This window comes from Stegodyphus dumicola, chromosome X1 (assembly GCF_044657685.1).
Source record: "Stegodyphus dumicola isolate Sdum_Otavi_A_Nest chromosome X1, ASM4465768v1".
Lineage (NCBI taxonomy): Eukaryota > Metazoa > Arthropoda > Arachnida > Araneae > Eresidae > Stegodyphus > Stegodyphus dumicola.
The window spans coordinates 128650701-128671368 of NC_140780.1; the positions used below are offsets into that span (position 1 = coordinate 128650701).

The 20668-nt window shown below is 31.8% G+C and overlaps 1 protein-coding gene across 7 annotated transcripts in view; it reads right to left on the reverse strand.

Annotated features, from left to right (window-relative positions):
• The window catches only part of LOC118183667 (uncharacterized), a 315563-nt gene that overhangs the window by 282678 nt on the left and 12217 nt on the right, over window positions 1-20668 (reverse strand). For 6 of the 7 annotated variants that reach the window (XM_085808069.1, XM_085808070.1, XM_085808074.1 and 3 more), the window contains exons 2-4: window positions 16519-16634; window positions 10188-10415; window positions 1229-1399 (exon numbers count right to left, since the gene is read on the reverse strand). In XM_085808069.1, coding sequence (XP_085664195.1) covers window positions 1229-1399; window positions 10188-10415; window positions 16519-16632 — 513 coding nt within the window. In that variant the 5' untranslated portion in view covers window positions 16633-16634. The remainder of the gene's footprint in view (window positions 1-1228; window positions 1400-10187; window positions 10416-16518; window positions 16635-20668) is intronic. The other variant, XM_085808072.1, reaches the window with a different exon arrangement.

A 20668-nucleotide genomic window follows, 5' to 3' on the forward strand; every position in this document is an offset into this window, starting at 1 on the left:
TAGGATTTTAGTGTCATAAATATGTTTAACTAGAAGAAGATAAAATTTTTTTTACTTAGAGATGATGCGAGTACAATACATCTGATGTAAAGTACAGTCAAAAGTCATTAATTTGGACACCCATAATCCGGAATGATCTATAATCCGGACCTCAAAGCTAAAAACTTTCTGCGCATGAGCATAGGCGTTTACGCGTGCACGTAAGACCTTTACAACTGCGCATATGCATGTGCGCAAGTGCAGAATACGTTTTCGCGTGCGCGTTTAATGTATAACGGACGGTATAAGCTAAAATTATCTAATTATCTATTTCAGTTAAAGTTGATGATAGCGTTGTTCCTTAATCTTCAAACTGGATCTGGCTTATTACTTTTTTCAGACTGTAAGAGCAATTTTATAAAAGTAAACTTGAACTTTCAATTATATCAAATAGAATTTCTGATGCTGGAGCTCCCAAAGGATCTACAAAACGAAAGTATGTTTCGATGTCCATCAAACAAAAAGTGGAATTGCTGCAAAAAATGGATAAAGACATGAAGAAGGTTACAGAGAGGTTACTGAAAATGAAAAAATTTCGATTGACAAGTTAGTCGGTATTCTCGTCACAGCAATTACGGGACTTGAACAGCAGAACTTTGTAACTGAACAAGAAATTATGTCTGTTTACAGAATTAAAGAGAAAGTATTATCACATAAAATGAAGCAACTTAAACAACTTGCATTGAAAGAAATGTTTAATAAAATAAACAAATAAATATTAAGCTTTTTTTTTTTTTTTTTTTTTTTTTTTTTGTAAACTTTGATACCCTTTAGATCATAACTGTTCTTTATTTCATAAATTACGGTTTCATACTTTTAATTTTAGAATTTCTGCATGCCATTTTACGAGATTTAAACTGATGATCAATCTGGAAAAATCGATAATCCGGAATCGCCGAAGTCCCGACAAGTCCCGGATTAACGACTTTTGACTGTATAATGGGTTTCACAGACACAACCCGTGCATTTATGGAAGTTTATTTCACACCCGTGCACTCACAGGTTAAACTTCAAAATCAAGAACAATGTTCACAACAGATCTGTCTTAAAAGACAACTAGGATTACTTTCTAAAAATGCCAAACATGAGCTGTCCTTGATACAGACAAAAAACATAAAAGAATTTTTGGAAAACAATTTCTAGCAAAAATATATATCCTTCTAATTATTATATTTTCAAAGAATTTTACCTCATTTTTCTTAAATTCATCTTTAGTGGATTTTGTATTTTCATTTTCTACAACATTTCTAGAAGGAGGTCTCTGAAAGCCTTGGTGCTGTTCAGCAACATGGAAAGGCTGAGTGACAGGGAAATTCATATTCACACGGTGTGGGAGAGATAAATCTGAGTCGGAAAAGACCTAAATAGTTTAAGACAAAAATCAGAAGAAAAATATAAGATCTGTCACAAATAATATATGCAAGAAAAATAAGTATAAATATTTTTTAAAAAACTTTCAGTTGAAACAACTGCAAATTACTGCATCTTTACACTGTTCTGCAATGCTCAAAGTGTACATGAAATGTGCATGCATAATAAAATACAAAAGTGTTTTCATTTAATTACACAGTTATACATAAATTCATGAAAATATATCACTACTTTTGAGTCTCTTACAGATCACTGTATAATGCCTGAATAAAATTCAGCACATGCACAACCAAAAAACTTCACAAAGGTCCCTTGGCACAAAAGTTGACGTCAATATTTGACTTCAATTTTCACTAACCTCCCTTACAGAAAATTATAAAAGAGAAATACATTTTTAAATGTAAGCAAAATTTAATCTTAAGACAAACACTAATTTTAGAAAAATTCTATACAAGGTAAGGACAATATATTAAACACAAAGCAATCTGGTTGATCAGGCTGCAGCCATAACAAAATAAGAAATTCATTCCATGTGCTCTTATGATGCAACTGCAGAAGACCATAAACCCACAATGTTTGGGACCAGAGGTCGTGTGGATTTTAGGATTTTGTGAATTCCAAAACAGAAAAGATAAATGATAACTTTTAGACTAAAAGTGCAAAATAAATAAGGATATTAAGGGCATATACAAACATTAAGGGTATCTAATGAAAATAACAGACATAAATAACGCATTTATTTTTACATGTTTAAACATTTTTCTGACGGAAGTTTGTTTTGAAACGCAAAGGTGATCCAAAGTTTTTTTTATATATATGTTTTTTTATATACATACAGAGTTATAATCTCTAGCTCTGCGACACAGCTCTGGTGTTCTAAAATATTTATGTATTTTTCCAGCCATGTTCCAAATTTTCATAATAATAATAATAAAAGATAATAATAAAAGTTCATAATAATAAAAGATAATTTATCACCCCTGCCCCTATCTGCGTCAGTGTCAGAATCATTTTCTTGCTGTATAAAGTTCAAAACAGAGTCAATAATTTCATTATTAGTCATCTGATATGCAAGTGTTGACACATCTGAACACATAATCCATTCTGCAATATCTTCTTGGAAAGCCTCCTCATCTGTCCTTTCTTTTGAATACAGAAGCAACTCTCTTTCTTTAAAATTCACTGCACTGACCCTAAAACCTGTTTTAATACACAAAGATGACCATATATTATGCCAGCCCTTAACTAATGCTGTTTGGTAAAAAAAAATTCCATGACTTTGCTAACAAACAGATGCAGTCTTTGATGATGAACTTCTCTTTATAACATAAAGTGAAACAGAATGGTCTCTTGAAGGAATTCTTTTCAGAAACTCCCGATTTGTAGTGGCATTTAGTACTCTGCATTATGCCCTGGTTCATTGGTTGGATCAATGACGTAGTATTTGAGGGAAAAAAAAAAACGGACACAACATTATGGCATATTAAAACATTTGCATCTGGATGTGCAGAGCAGTTGTCTAACAGTAAAATCTTACAATCTGATGGCAACCCCACACTTTACAATGCCCTTTAGCCTCCTTAACAAAATGTTCCATGAATCATTCAACCATAAGTTCTTTCGTGAACCAGGAATTTTTATTATTCCTGTAAATCACAGGTAAGGATGTTACTCCTTTCAGGGCTCTGGGATTGGTGCTCTTACCCACTACCACTAGTTTACATTTCTAAGTTCCAGATGCAATGCTGCATACTAAAATAACAACTCTGTCTTTAGCTTCTTTCCCCCCCTGATAGTGCACTTCCTTCACTTGTCACAAATGTATTTCTTGGCAACCATCGGCCAAAAAGTCCAGTCTCATCCATATAAAAATCTGTTCTGGGCTAAGATTTTCTTCTCCCACTAGCACAGAAAATTCATCAATAAATTCCTCTGCAGCATCTTTAACTGCTGAAAGTTTTCTCCAGCCTTTCAAATAACATATACTGTGTCTATGCTCAAATCTGTTCAGCCAAATGCTGCTGAAATCGCACACCTCCTGTATTTTCATATGTGCAAATATGTTCTCCCCTTTTCTCTTAGGAGCCATCCTGAAATCGGTACCCCCCTCCCTCCACAGCCGGAACTGCTCATACAAGTCATTATCACAGTTTGCCGATTTTGCCTTGCAAAAAGATTTCCGGTAGTCATTGTTGCTGTAGAAATTCAACAGCTTTTCTTTATTTTTCATTATGATACACAGTCTGTATCACAATTTCATACAATTCTGCTATAAATCAAAGAATAGCACCTCCCTCCATTTTTTGCAAAATTTCACTTTTTGCAATACTGTCAATGCAATGTGTTTACATTTTCAACGTTGCAAGCAGTAAAATCATAAATGTGTTTTTATCTGCCACTGTATTACGAATTGCTGATATTAAAAATATTTTTCATTTTATCTACATAAAATCCAATAAAACTACAAAACAGCAACACTAAACGATCTCTTGAAATAACAAAGCTCAGGAATAACAACCACATGAGCCATGAACTTAAAAGAGAAGTTGAGTGAAGTCACCTGCTTCTTTACCTCGATGCAGACTGGAAGGAAAAAAACTTTTACCATGATGTCAATGATTTAGTAAGTATTTCCGTTATGAGAGCATTATTTGTTAACCATTCCACAGTGTGGTTTCCTAAACCTATAAACTGAATCAGATTTCAGATCAACTGATTTTTGGCATTTGACTGTATTAGCATATCAATCTGACATATCCCATTTTCTGTGCTGAATTCTGGGCAAAGGCACAATAAACTTTATCAGATTACCAGTTTCCAAACAACTTACATCCCTTAAGTTAATATCTGTTTATATACTTCACTACAGAAGCAGTTTAATTAAATATTCCAGCACAGGGGCAAAAGCCATCAGCCCAGAACTCTACAGTGTCTGCTTGTATGTGCAATACTTTAATGTAAGTTGTCAAAAGTGAGCATTTGTTTTTTTCAGCTTTTAGAGTGTGATTCCAGTTACCTTTTATAAATAGTTATTTTTCAGTTTTGTATTTTTAATAAATTATTTCTTTGTTTTTCTTGCAAAAAAATTCTATATTACTGCTTTGCAAAATTATCGCCAACATAAGAAAAGTCAAAAAAGTGTCACGAGAAGGAATAGCTCTGAAGTTATGCAAATTCTCACAGATTCTCTGTTGTTGTCATGACTAATCTCACCTGTAGATCACAGCAAGCCCACAAAATTCATCAAGGCAAGGAAGCAAGATTGGTCTTTGGAAAATGCTATATAAGAGAACAATTAGGTGCTGACAAAAGAGAGCTTTCCTTAATAATCACTCAGTTTCCTTCCCAACCAAAACTGCCAGACAGCAGCTGCTGAATTTTTAAGCATATCAAGTTATCTTGTGAAAAAGTGAATTTTCTTTTTGTTATTTATAGTAATATCTGCTCAATATATAACACAGTAGACTGATTTATAAGACGTCTTTTTCAGATATTTCAAAGAAAGCAAACCAGGATATCATGAATTATTTGCATAACAAGAGTTTAAAAGTAAAATGGAATAATGCATTGTCAAATAGAATTACAGTTAAGTTACACTCCATATAGTGAGGCTTCTAGTCTCCTCTATTTATGATACACAGTACACGACATTTTGAAGCATTTGACATGGATATTAATTTCATGATATATGCATATGACATAACTGCCGACACAGATGGTGGGAAGAATTTTATGACATATCCAGAAAACAACTTATGACTAATTGGTGCAATTACTGGAAACTTGTCAATTTTTTCCAAGAAATGCATCATGATTAGAGTTTTTCGAAAAAGAAAGAGACTTAATCCGAAGGAAGATATTTCTGTGAAAGGAAAGGTCTTAGGGATGCACTTTTCTAGTAATTTGCAGAATCAGATTCAATATATTAAGTAGAAAGTACTGAAATGGTCAAATATTTTTTTTAAATAATGACTCCCTATAACTGGGAAGCTCGAGTCAATGATTTATTGTGCATTACTAATATGCATATGTGTAGTCCTTTTTGACAATCTTTCCTCTATTAGTTCATGCCAGTATTTCAGAATTATATAAACTACAAGTTTTACATAATATGGATGTTTTATATAATTGGTCACAACATTTCTAAAATACACTCCAGCCCTGGATCTAAGAAAAGGACCATTTCCTCAAGTTCAAGATTGAAAAGTTTGAGCAAAACATTCTTGATTAGGCATTTTTGTTGAGATTTTTTGCCACATGTGATATAACTTCTGATCACATGAAAAGGTATAATTGATGCATGCTTGAAAATTGAAAGTATCGAGAACCCACAAGTTATTACACATGATCTGTCTTTTCAAGATTCACACTTTTGAACTCTATTCTCCTGTTTTACTGGATTTATTTTGTAAAACTTAAACGAGAAAAACTGAAATTGGAATTTTGTAATACATTTCTATGCATTTATTGATACAACTATATTTAATAACTTGAGATCTTATCTAATTTCTATACAAAATTTTCTCACAGATATCTTATATGAACAGCTTTTTAACCGACACTGTCATGTACCATAATTCTCCAAAATAATTTGCCAAGACCTAAAAATTAAGCTATAAAAGAAGGAAGTGAATAGTAGACAATTAATGGTACATATGTATTAATGCAACCACCTTGGAGCAGTTTTTTAACAGATGAAAAGGTAAAAGTTATTTATTCGGTGGAAGTTGGTGAACTCTGCAAATTTTTCAAAAAGTATTTCCAAATTAGCAATATTTATCGTAAGTTGGCAAATGTTATTTATCAACATATGAAAAGAAAAATCACTTAAAATTTTTTAAATAAATTTTAATTATTAAATAAAGATTATTATGATACAAATAAAAAAATATAACATTTTTTTGCAAAATCCTACTCTAATTTCTCACCGTTGTTCTTCCTATGTACACAGCAATCTGTTTTTGCTTTAAAAAATCCAGAAATTTCAGAAACATGGCACTGTGAAACAGCTATCTACCAAATGTATCTCATCATCATTCACTTCAGAAATTTTGCGACACAATACTGTATTCCACCCGAACTTTTTTCAGAATTTCTTTCTTGCTGGTGAATTCGACAGGCAATATTTTAAAACTAAAGGCAAAAATGTCATGATTTGTGGATAAAAATCACTGTGACTTAGAATACAACAAAAAGAACGCATATGAAAATGGTGATATTGTTTAACTACATGAGCATAGCAGCCTGAAGACTGTTTATGTGCATGATTGCCAGAATTTGGCACATTCTGAAAATTTAAGGTGGTTGTGACATAAGTATCTAATTAACATGGTAGAGTGCAACAAGCAATTAAATTGCCTTCTTTCTGACCATTACCTCAGTACACCTGTTTCTTTACCTAGCAGATGACTGTTTCATTAAATGAAGGAATAATTGGAGATTTTTTTTATTTTCTTTGATACCCAACTTAAAACAAAAATGGACAAAAACAAAATCAGATGGAAATTAGAAGATCAGATGGCATTAACATATCTTTAACATTTAACTGATCTGATATGCTGTTTTAGGGAAAATGGATTTTTTTTTTTTTTTTCATATGTATATGTTTCTTTTAGTGGCAATTTCGGATTCAACGTCATCTTATATTATGCATTATTGTAGGATTTAAAAAAGATGATTAAGTTTTCATTAACTGAAACTAGATTAAATTAGTCTTGCTTTCTTCCAATAGTGCAATTTTTCAGAAAAATTGGCAACATTTTTAACTTGAAATAAGGTGTTATATTTTTTGCGGCACAGTGCTATGCCCAAGCAAATGAAATGTGTAATAATCTTGAATAATACTTCCCTTTATTAAATAATCATAAAATTCTCCACCTGGCGCTAATTAATACTGGAATAAAATTAACATAGCAAAATTTTTGGTACTATTTGTCTTTTTTATACATCATTTTATACTTGTGATTTTATTTCTGAAACTTTAAACTAGGAATTCTATCATAACTATTTAGCTTGAAACTGTTTCGTATGTTAAAATGGAACTGGAATATAAATATCAGATATATCCTCTTTTGCATCTTCTTCCAGGTTTTATAAAAAACACTTTAGTGCATCTTTATGTCCATATTTTCTGAGTAAAACACCACCAACCTTCATAACCATTCGACTTAATCTCTTTTCAGCCAAGAAGTTTTATTGACTAACAGTAAGATATAAAATATTTTACATGAAAAATAACTAACAGTATAATGAAGCTACTTTATCAGCTACCAAACTTTCCCGCATTTTAAAATATTTCAGGATTAAAGCTGAATAATACTCTTTTATTCATATGCAGCATAGTACTTTTTATAAATAGAACTAAGACAGATGATTAATTTTTTAAAAAAAATTAAAAGCTTTTTACCCTCATATTTAATTACTTGGGTACTTTACGTATACCGCATATCCCTGTTAACCCATTAGCTGCTGGTGTTGCGTTGACGGTCAAAATAAATGCGTATATAACTACTTAAGATATTTTGTACCAGCAGATGATTTTGTGTAGGGAATATTATGAAGCTTATTTCTGTAAAAAAATATTCGCCTTCAACAATCATTTTGTTCAGAATAATTAATCTCATACTTTAAGCAAAATTTCGACCAGGTATTTTTTCCGAAAATATTTAATGAAAGAATCACCGTCTTTATGAGTGATCTATTTTTAGTCAAGGTCACCATTTATCAGAACATTACATCAATCAGATGTTTATATTAGTGTTGGGAAGGAAGGGAAAACAGGTGTTGCGCTGACACAACGTCAGAAGGAAACAGGTAAGCTCCTTTTTTACTTATTCCTTTCGATGTTCTGGTTCATGTTCTGGCTGCTTTAAAAATGCCTATCACGAGGTACCTTACATTAGAAGAAGCCCTTCAAAGATTTCTTTTATGAAGAAACTGATGATGATAATGTTAACAATAACCAGAATGAAACTGATATTTTTGTTATTCCCCCAGAAATGGCAGAAGCTACTGATGAAGAAGAAGGAAATGACAATGTTTTAAATAATAATAATGATATTTTACCAAATGATATTGCTGGGGAAGTTGAAATTCAAGGAAGAAGCAAGTTTCAGCCTTTTAAAAGCAGTGGCAGTCATACGAAAAATTTTAAAAAGCAGAAAACTTGAAATTGATAAAAAAGGAACCGTCAGTTATGTCTCAGGAAGAAAATAAAGGAAGAGGTAGAAGAGAAACTATAAAAGACAAAATGCAAGGTAAAACTAGTGGAGAGATTTTTGATTTTCTTTCTGGTTTAGACATTTACTCTCTTCTCGTTGAGCAGACAAATATATACGCTTAGCAAAAAAAAATCTCCTACTACAATTTATTGCATCTGAAGCCTATATGGGAAGATTTATTGGAATATTATTGCTTATGGGATATCATTCTTTACCTCAAGAAGAAATGTATTGGTTACTTGATAAGGACATTTCTGTTCCTATTGTACGAGAATCGATATCACGTTTACAGTACAGGAATATGAAGCAGAATTTGCATTTAGCTGACAATAGTTTAATTGATAATACTGATAAATTATAAAAGGTGAGACTGTACCTAAACTTACTAAATATCATGACTTTCTACTACTGGAAATAAAAAGTGGGTTTTAGATTTCAGATGCGAGATTGCATTATTCCTTTTGCAAACTTCTATTGAGAGTGTAGAATTAGCCAGAAATAGATCAGCAACAGGAAGACCTAGTAAATTCAGCATTCAAAAACCATTGCATGGAGATGGTATACATTTTATTGTAAAGTACAATGATAACACAAGACTTCATTTTAAAGACTGCCACAGCCAGACTGTATATAGATGCAAAGTATGTAATGTAGCTTTACATCATGATTGTACTGAAGCTTTTCATGCTTGAATTTTTCAATTGAAATAATCTGTATTTGTAAAAGAAATATAATGTATATTTTAATATTAAATATATTACAAGTAAAGTGATTAATAGATTTATAAAATGTTATACAGCTAAAAAGTAATCCAGTGCTTCACTCAAAGGAAACATCGCGCGAGTACAATCCTATTCACTAAACATCCGTAGTCTTATTCCGCTGACGTTGTGCGAACGCAACACTCGCTTTTTCCACAGGTAAGAGCATTTTTTTTTTTTTATTTTCAATGTAAATTTGTCATAAATGCTTAATTTAATAATTGCTATTATTTTCATGAGAAAAGAATCATTCCTTGTAGTTTTGGTGGTTAATGGGTTAAGGGAATGATAAGTCAACAGATTACTCAAACAGTGAGACTGATCATATCAAGAAAGATTTTCATTGAAAAACAGCATCATATTTACATTACATATGCAAAAAACCTTGGAAAGCCCAAGAAGATTCAATAATTTTAAGCTGATCTCAGCATACACTATCTTAATTCGTACCTTTAGCCAAAAACCATAAGCTCAGCCGTTTAGGTGAAAACAATGGCTTTAGCCAATCAGCTATAAATCTTTCCAATATGAACATAGCCAGATATATATTCATAAAGTGGGTAATTTAGACAAAAAGAACTTGTACTTTCATATATTTATGCCATATTTCATATATTTTATGTATTTCATTATTCATATATTTATGCCATTCCACTTTCACTGCACTCCTACACAAATAAGGATGTATAATCACTTTCTATTTCAATTTCTATGCTGAGTAATGCAAAGAACTTTTTTTATGCATACTATTATAAAAATGAACTTACAATTAGATTAACTTAATTCTCTAACATACCTCATCTGATTCAAAAGCTCTTCGTTTAGATTTTTCATCATTTACCATTTGATCTTTAAGCCATGAAGCAGTATTGCACTTTGCCCTTGGGCAATTAAAAAAAGTACTAGGATTAAAGGAAAAATTTTCTGCTACATTGGATGATGAAGATGATACTTCTGGGGGAAAGCTTCGTAATTTTTCTTTATTTCTCTGCTTCTTAGATGGTTTAGATCTTGTACTTAATTCCTAAAAAAAAATTCAGAAAAATTTAAGCACCATGAAATATAATTAATTGGGAAAAAATATTACAAAGTCAGCACTGTTATGAATAAATGGAAAATTTATACATATTCTTAAGCACTTTACATAAAAAATAAAACAAACCTCAAAGAATAAGAATTGGTTTAACATAGGTAAATAAGCTATACATATAGTTTTGAAGGTCAAATGCCTTCTGAAGAATATGAAAATAAGATAAATGAAATATAAGCCTATACAAGAATTTAGAAGAAAATTCAGAGTTTTCTGCCCAAAATATATGAAACAAAACTCCAAATGTCATCTACTGACTGAAAAATTAATGTAACTAAAAATCTCTCTTTGAAAGTTAACAGTAAACAGGGGTTAAACTTAGATCAGAACAAAAAGATATTCTTAGATGCATAAAGCTTCCAGGAAATTCAATTTATAGACATTTTTTGAATACTTTTGACTGAAAAAAAATCAGCAGCCCACCACTGCTAGTCAGAAAGGAAACCTATTGCTGCTAGTTAAAAAAAATTACCTTCTACGTTTCTTCAATTGAATTTATTCAAAAAATGTCTTCAGTTGATGAAATAGATTTCTTAGATGTTTTTCACACCTAAAAAGTCCCATGTTTCCCAATTAATGATCCAAATTCTAACTCTTATTCACCTTCAACCTTTAGGTGATTCTTAATTTTCTCTTATCTATCAACAGATGGGAAGTTAAGTTGCATTGCAGTAGGTTCTTGAAAACATTATTATAGACCTTAACCTTTGCTTATCAAACAAAAATTGCTTCTGATGGCTCAGAATAGGATTCATGTTGGTCCATGTACTTCTCTGAATGATGAAAGAGAGATCCTCCTACACACAAAAAGTAAGGTGACATGCTTGTTTCATCAAGAATCCAGATTCCAGAGATAACAGAGCTCCATATTATTTTTATAAAATTTATGCTCAATTTGCAATAAGGCAAGGCCACATTTTATCATGTGAACTCATTTTCCTGTCACAAGAAAAAAGTGCTTTCGATTACTTGAATTCAGTTGCTCACAATTTGAACGCATTAAACCACAGTTGTAAAATAAACAGTTCATCTATATGAAAAGATATTCTCCAAGAATTACCACATGCAAAATAAATTAGAGCAGAAAAATATATCCTTACATACCAGAGAGAACATCTTCCTTCAAGCCCAAAACTGAATTAAAAAAAGGGGGAGGTTCAGTTACTGAAGAATCATAAATTTTTCACCTTTTAAAAGCTCTTCTTAAAGGTTATTTTTATCTAACTTCTCCAAAGAAAAATTTCAATAGCAAGGAGATCAACTAACAGAACTGCAGCTAAACAGACAAAATTTGTAAACTAAATGAACGTAAATGATGTCAAGTTTTAGACAAAGATAGTAAGATGACATATTGCTAAATCTGATGCAATCCCTTCAGCTGTTTGCATATGAGCTAGTGGTACATAACTCGTAAAATAGTGTGACATCATCACAGATGGCATTACGAAATTTATTTCCTATCATTTAGCAGAAAACCATTGCCATGGTAAAAATCTGTAGGCAATATTAGCAATGAGGTTGCAAGCCTTTAAGAATGTCAAAAGAAAATAATAATAATAATTACTTTATTAGAAAGCAAAGTATATTTGCTCAGAAAAAGTTAGTTTAACAAATAATAGTAAAACAGAATTAAAATCGACAGTAAAATAGAATTTAAATTTATAGATAAATGGGCCTAAATTGTATGTATATTTCATCAAAAGCCAATTTGGAAACTTTTTCTGCCTTTAAATGACAAACAATAATACGATTAGGAAGAAAGTATTAAAAGATATTTTTTTCCCCCAGTGAAATACACCCAATTATGGGTTCTTGCTCTAAAAGAAGTCACAAGAGTATACTCAGAGTTCAACAAAGTCAACATAATACAATAAAAAAAAAAATCTTTTATTTGTTGTGATCTTGAAAATATGTCATGAATAGATATGTTTTTGCATCCTACAGTTTTAGTTATTGTATCTACATTTTGAGAAATGAATTATCCATTTCAGTATGCTAAGTGTATTATTCAAAATATGAGAAATTCCTTCCTGTTAGCCAAATACCTAAAACATCACATGCATTTGCAATGGCAATACTCGTACTCAGTATTTTAGGTAAAATGATCAACTATGAGTATTCTGATAGCTGGCTGTTAGCCAACGAGTATTCTCATAGATGACAGCAAACATGTTAAGGAATGCTTTTGGCTACACTCAAGTATATTAGTTAGTTATTCACGATCATATTACAGATATCCCTTCTATAACTTGGTAAATTGGTTCCTAAAAAATGCTGTGTTATGTAAAACCATGTTATAGTAGAGTAGCAACCAATATAAAATAGAAAGATGCATTCCAAAAACTTTTAAAGGTAAAATATTTCTTTTAATTCAAGGATTTTTATTAAAATACAAATATATGTGAAACAAAAAAAAAAAAAAAAAACAGAAGTAAACCATAAATTTCTGTTCTCATTTAATTCAAGCTAATTTTACTAAATTCCTTTTTCTTCATTACTGTTCAGCACAATAAAGATAGAGCACTTTTTAGGTCAAATAATATTACTTTCTGAACCCATTTCTTCATTACGATTTTTTGTAATATCTACCCTCTTTAAAAATCTGTTATTCTGCTGGCTAACCCTTTCAAGTTCTTAGTAAATCCTGTTATATGGAGATCCTCATTCTTCAATTATTCTTTGAATTTTTTCTGATATGTTTTGGCAGCTTCATGATCAGGTGATGCAGATTCTACTTGAATTCTTATACCATGAATTGCAGAATGTTTTTTTAATTTCTCAAACCAACCTTTAATTCCCATAAAGTCTTGAGTTTAAAGGCCACAATTTTTCATATGTTTGTAAATTTCAACAGATTTTCCTCTAATGATTTTACTGCCCTATGGAATTTGTAGGTATAAATAAATAGGTTGTTATTAAATCCTACACACAATGACATAGTACGTAAATTCAAATGTTAAGAGTAAAAATCCTGTTACTGAAGTATGTACACTGCACAAAAAAAGGCGACAGTTTAATACCTCCCGTTCTACCTGGCCAATTCACGAAATTCACTCTTGAAAGAGCAACTTAGGATATGTATTAAATTTATATGTAGCATTGTTCTAATATAGGTATTTTGACACAAAATTGGACTTTTTCTGAAATAGCATGTCAATTATTTTCCATGTTTCGATTCTATGACTCAAATTATGCCAAACAGATAAGTTCTGTAAAAATCACACGTGTAGTTTTTAAAAAAAATTACCTCGCAAAATTTTAGCTCCTCAATGTTAATTGAATTTGATAGATATTTATTTATATGTCCTTTTTTATTAAACTTACTTGTTTCTTCCTTTCATATTTCGAAATTTAGGTTCATTTCAAATAAAATTTGTCTATTTTTACCATTCATTTTTAAAATTTGTACTTTTAAATAATTTTTATAAATTTTTTGAAAAAAGTTTTGATTTAAAAGCAATAAAAGTTTTGCCATCATCTTAAATTTTTTATTCAAAATTTCCTACCATATACGTGAACTTACATTCTGGTGCGTTTTGAAACTTGGCGTATTTATTATAAGCGATAATAACACAAATGTGGTTTACGAACTTTGTTAAAATTATTTGAAAGTATGAACGATGACTTTTTTTCCACTTGTGGACAATGAAGAAAAAGGAGAGGAAAATAGGTTCTATAAATTAAGAAGTTCGGAAAGTGAATTATTCTTGGTGCAAACTAAACAAAAGTTGTGTAGATAATTTTTTAATTCTCCATAAATTTCTCACCAAAAATTACCAAATTTAATAACTAGGCATAGTTTGAGTTGTAGGATTGAAATATGGAAAAAAATTGGTATGTTATTTCAGGAAAAAAAAAAAAAGATTTTGTGTCAAAATAACCTATGTTAGAACACAGGGTTAGAGTAGATTGAAGGGTGTCCTTTGTATTATTGTGAAGTTGTTGCTTCATTTATCGCCAAGTTATTGTTTCATTTATGGTAATCTGAGTTGTTGAATGTTATGGAAACCCTATTATGACCTAATTGATTGCGTGTTGCTCTACATTTTGAATGACAGGAAAAAGATTTGTAAGGGCTTATGGTGTATGTTGGTTAGGAAGCACATTGCTTTTTTTGTGGTTTAGATGGTATAATGGCTAAATGTTGTAAGATTAATTTGAATTTCTCTACGATTTGGAACAAAAGGGGAAAAGTACATTAACTGACTGGTGTGTAAATGAAGGTTTACTTAGTAGCCATGATAAGTGTCCTGTTTGTAGGAAGGAAATGCGTAATGCATATGGTTGAACGTCGGAGGATATTTTTTACTCTTATTTTTGTGAATTTATGCGCCGATGCCGATATATGGATTTTAGTTCAGATAATTTTAGGAAGTTGGATGCTATTAAGGAATTTTGTGTGCCCCATTTTGAAAGACTCGGAAATTTCTAAATAAAGTAAGTGATATTTGCTTTGTGTAGTGCTTAGATGCATAAGATGAATTTCCTTTTTTTATGTTATTATTTGATTTAAAATGTAATTTATTGAGATTACGTATTTTTTGTCTGGCTCTACTGTAGAACTGGGTAACTCCATTGACTTGAGTGAAAATATATCGATGTGTACATGGACAAAGTCAAGGGAGTGCGCAACGCCAAGTTTATGCGATTCTCTGATTTTTTTTAAATGAAAGTAGGTTGACGTAATGGATACCAAGTTTGTGCAATTCTTTGAGCTGTTAATTTTTCTTCGTGTAGCGGCGAAAAATTGCCACTACACAAAGCCAAAATAACAAGTCAAAGAACTGCACAAGCTCGGTATCCATGTACAGCTATATACGAGGGCTATCCAGAAAGTAGATTACGTTTTGGAATAAAAAAATAAACAAAGTATAGGAAACAAATTTTATTATATACAGATGAAAGCCACACTCAAATACTACTTTTCTACATAGTCACCATACAAATTAAGGCATTTATCGTAGCGATGTACGAGCTTGGAAATTCCTTCGTCGAAAAATTCGGCCGCCTGCGCCTTCAACCACTTCGTTACCTCTTCTTGCCTTCCATCTTGCACAAAACTTGTGGTAACCAAGCTTTTCGCTGATGATTTCGTGCAACAAACTTCGCGAAATTTGTGGAAAACTCAAAGAAAGTTCCGTTATTGTGAAATTTCGATTTTCACGGACTTTAGCATCGACTTTTTCGAGAAGTTCGGCGGTCACTATGCTGGGTCTCCCACTTCGATCTTCGTCGTGAACATTGGTTCGGCCATTTTGAAATCTTATGACCCACTGACGCACTCCACCTTCAGTGATAATGTTGTCCCCATACACTTCACGAAGCTGCCGATAGATTTCTATCGGTTTACAGTTTTTTGCAGTCAGAAACCTTATTACTGAGCGCACCTCGCAGCTCGCGGGATTTTCAATTAACGCAGACATTTCAAACCGTCACAGTATCTGAACGGAGCACAGCACGAACCTCTCACTAGCACGGCTAGATGCAGACTGAGCTGCGCAACGCTCTGACCCCAAGATGGTCGCGCTAGCCCCGCCCCTAGCGGACACAGACGGAAACGTAATCTACTTCCTGGATGGCCCTCGTATAAAGCCATATATAAATCTAATATATATCCTAAGTGACTATTTGGAGACATGGAAAACGCAAGTTGAATTTTGTCAATCGGCCCAATAGAACGGGAGATATAGAACTGACCTTTTTTTTCCGCTGCATACATACAATAAAGTGTAAAAAGAGCCATTTATGAATATTTATTAATGTGCTTGAATGACAGTATACTGCCATGCTATATGAGACTTTCAGCAATTTTCTTATCTTGTACAAGCAAAGCAGTGATATAGGATTCATGCTATAAAGAAATATCTGTACATGGATTTCAAAAATTAAAAAAGACCATTTCTAAAATACAGTGGACGTACACTTAAGATTTAAAAATAAATTCTAATTAACTGTACTACACAATGACATGGTTGTTTTCACATAATTATTTTATGTAGAATAAACTTTTTATAATTTTTTACTTATGTACACTTACCAGATTATTTGGCAGCAACTTCCACTGTGTCTCATTAGATTCATTCCTAGAACTAGAACTACTGGTACTAATTTTCTGCCCTTTGGAAGGGCTGTGCTGCTCTCCAGAAGCCATAACTAAAATTTTAAAAAGATTTAAAAACATTTACTATTGACTCACTTCTAATATCTAATTTATGCATTAATGATTACCTAGTGAAAATATATATTTAGAAGGACAATCATGGATGCTGAATACTTTATGCATGGTTTGATCAAGACAGACTGGAGCCCAAGGCACAGCATTCTTTCAGGAGATAGCTTTATGAGGCATTATAGGATAATTTGAGGAAACTTTAAAAAGTGAGGCCTTAATCTTCTGGCCTTAGGCAATAATCAAGTGCTGGTTTTATGGACACAATTTGATTATTTAAATAAAGCTCAATGATGATGTCTTATTAACTGTGAAAAACATACTTCACGTTCAAAGTAAAAGAACTGGATTATCTAAATTACAGAAAAGCACACAAGGACCTAAGGAAAAAAATGCCTTAGTTGATGATCTTTTAAAGAAAGTGATACACATTCATGTTACACATGGTAAAAATCAAGAAAACTCCCATGCAGACAGCCTATTTGCAGGGATTTGAACCCAGATCAAGTTACTAGTATTCAGAAATTTTAATGCTCACCCACAGGTGGATTATTCACTCATATTACCGCAATTATCTAAAATATAATGGCTAAACTAACATCTATACAAGAAATAAATACTATATATACACACACACACACATATATATGTATATATATAACTAAAAAAGCCATTATAAATGAAACAGAACCAACTCATTAAATAAGTTTCTTTAGCTGCCATAATTAATGCAAATAAATAAAGAACTTTATTAAAAAATGTAAGAAATTTAAACCAAATTTACTAGCTCCTTGAGTGCAAGTAAGCAGGTTGATAATGGAAAACACAACAAAACCTAATTTAAGTTAATCACGGAGGACTAAAAAAAATGGACTTTTATCTCCTTTTGTTGTGCTCCTTAGGAAGTAGCTATGTTTTTGATAAATCATTGCTATATACATGTAATTATTTCAAAATCTGATCATTAAAGTAAATTAATCCAGGATTGGTATCAGAAATGTGTTTATTAATATTGTTATCATTATTGCTTTTGCCAGTAAAACAATTTTTTTTTTTTACAAACTTAAAAACTGCTCAATGTGTCCATCTTTGCTAGTATGGCAGACATCTTTACATTATTGCAAGAATTTACTTGAACAAAAGCATGCTGATGTTATACTCTAATGCAAAAAATACCCCTTTTAATAATACATTTGTCAGCTCATTATTGCAGAGATCATTACTAAAGCTATCTGCATGGGTATCGCAGTCAAAATTTGCCAGAGACAGAAAGCATTTGTTAATGCATCTCAATCAAAATTTGTAAATAAGGTTTATTGAACTATACAGGACATGGAGAAAACATACTAATGTGGTGGCCATCCCAATCATCAGATTTAATTCCATGTGACTTTTTTTGCAAGGTTTTGCAAAGAATACTGACTGTGTGCTTCCAATCTCTGTTTATCATGAGGACTTTTAGAACTTTATCAAGCTGACCCTTGTTCTGTTGGAATGGAATGTGAAAATGGTCCATTACAAAAACTTAAAACATATCAGAAGATGTGGACACCGAGTATTTGTAAACCATGTTTAAAACATCTTTTAATTCTGAGTTTGATATAATCATTTAAGAAAGGAAAGAAATCAACTATCTGCCTGATTCATAACTAGTATAATAATTTGAATACATTCTTATTAAATATATCAGAATTAAAATGAATAAGTTTTTTAGCATTTTCAAAAGTTATGGATCACCTACGATTCGAAAACAAGTTTTTATATTGTATGAAACTTGACATTTACAAATTTTATTGGAGCTTACTTGAAGAAAATATTGCAGTTACTTACAGTTCATTATTTCCCAATTTTAAAGGTATCTTTTTTTTTTTTTCTAAAATATTGGACACTTTTGTGTGCCAAGACGCCATGATGTCCCCCTCCCCAAGATGTTGTTTAACATATTAAGTGCCATGTCAGTCACCAGCAAATGACAATAGACTTTTTTTCAAACCATATTAGTCACCAAAAACCAATTTAGTCACTAGTGACAGTATATCTTTTATTCAGGCCATGTCAGTTACTGTTTGCTGATGAAATCTCTGATTGTAATGAAAGTTTTCTGCCAAAAAAAACATTCTTAATAAAGTTACAAAAAGCATGAAAGCAGTACGTTTAGTGCAGGTAATAACCACCACTTAAATCTATGATTTTCTGCCAACATTACTGTAAATTTTCAAAGCCTCTGGCCCAAAAATTTGGTGGCCACGAGTTAAAAAACTTATCAACCTCATTTTGGATGTCCTGTGCAGAACAGAGGATAGCACTAGCAAGACAGTGTGAAAAAAATGAAGGTGTGCAAAAAATTTAGAAGTCCAAAGAAGCGATGTCAGAGCTATATGATAAGTGTGGCAAAAGACCCCATTCGAGTCTATATACAGTCCAGCCGGTGAATGCAAACCCCATATGGTCTTGCATTATCTTGATAGAATATTTCCTTTTTGTACCGGAACTCAGTTTGATATTTTTCCTTGATAGTAGTACACTGACTAGCATTTCGCCACACACATTACTGTCGAGGGTTTTACCTTTCTCCAGATACTCTTTGTAGATACTATCACCACAATTCCACCAGATACAAAGCATGATCCTTTCTGTTAGTCAAATTGTGCTCAGTGCCACTGCCGACGAGCTCACCGGGCGCAAAGCAACCCCCTTTTTAGCCTGTGTTGTTGAAGTAAATCCACCTTTCATCACAAGTGACAATCCGATCCAGAATTTTGTCCTTACATTGATATTCAAGCAGATTAGTGCAGGTCCGAACATGTCTGTCCTTATCTGCTAGAGTCAACTCATGCGGCATTCAGCAACTGAACTTGCACATCAAGTTTATGTGATTCATAGCAAGACTAATGGACATGGCACTAACGTCTAACTCCTTAGCTCTGGAGTAGGTGCAGCCTGAGCTTCTTCCACAAGTTCTTGCAGGTGGACTTCATCAACATCAGAAAGTTGATGAATTCAGAGTGCTCTGCTTCTTGAATGTCAAGAGTCCTTGTTTTTTAACTTCAGTACCAAACCTTTACAGTGTCATACATACAGTTACATACAGTTTAACCTTCAGTAACAAACCTTTACAGGGTCATATGATACAAAATTAGTACCTAAAGTTGTACACATAATTTGGTGACATTCTGTAGCTGACTTTTTGCAAAAAGAACTGGAAGTTAATGATGGTTCTAATCTGATAGCTTGATACTTCCACTTCCGACACCTTGTACTTAATGATAACAATAGGGTTTCACAAATTTCACATCATAGTGTTCAAAAGCAAGGCTCTTTTTTTTTTTTTAATGGCAAAAATCATTTGAAAAAATATGATTAAGCATACCAACACGAACTGTTTGCGCATACGATATTTGCAGTGATAGGAAACTTTCGTTAAAATCTGATATTATGCATTATAATCAGAGATGCATGTTATAAAAGTTATAATGTTTTCATAATAATTAGAAAAACAATATCATTGCTATTAAGCAATTAAATTAGCAATTTATTAAAACAGTCCCTTTCCATGAAAAACGTTACATTATTTTACTTCAAATCTGCAGTTAAACATTAGCCTGAACATTTTCTATAAAATGTAGTATTTGTTGACAATTGGTGTTTTAAACTTCTTACTTAAAAGAAGCAGAAGAACCTTGGTATATAAAATAAAATTTGAAAACAATTTCAAATTTAAAAAAAAAATAAAAATTGAGTCATTTTGCTAAATTTTGCATATTTTTCAGTATTAAAGTAAAATATAAAAATGCACAATTAATAAAAAATTAGTTTCAAAGCCCTACTGAAGTTTTAATAGAACCAATTTGTTCTTATTCTCAATCTCTGCAGTGTTAATATGCCAAGCACAGTGTGCAGGAACAGAAGTAAATAAATAAATAACCTGGAAAACAATTTATAAGCAGACAATGCATAACATTAAATTAATCGAAAACATAATTTAAGCAACATTAAAATTTTTAAATAATATTCTAGA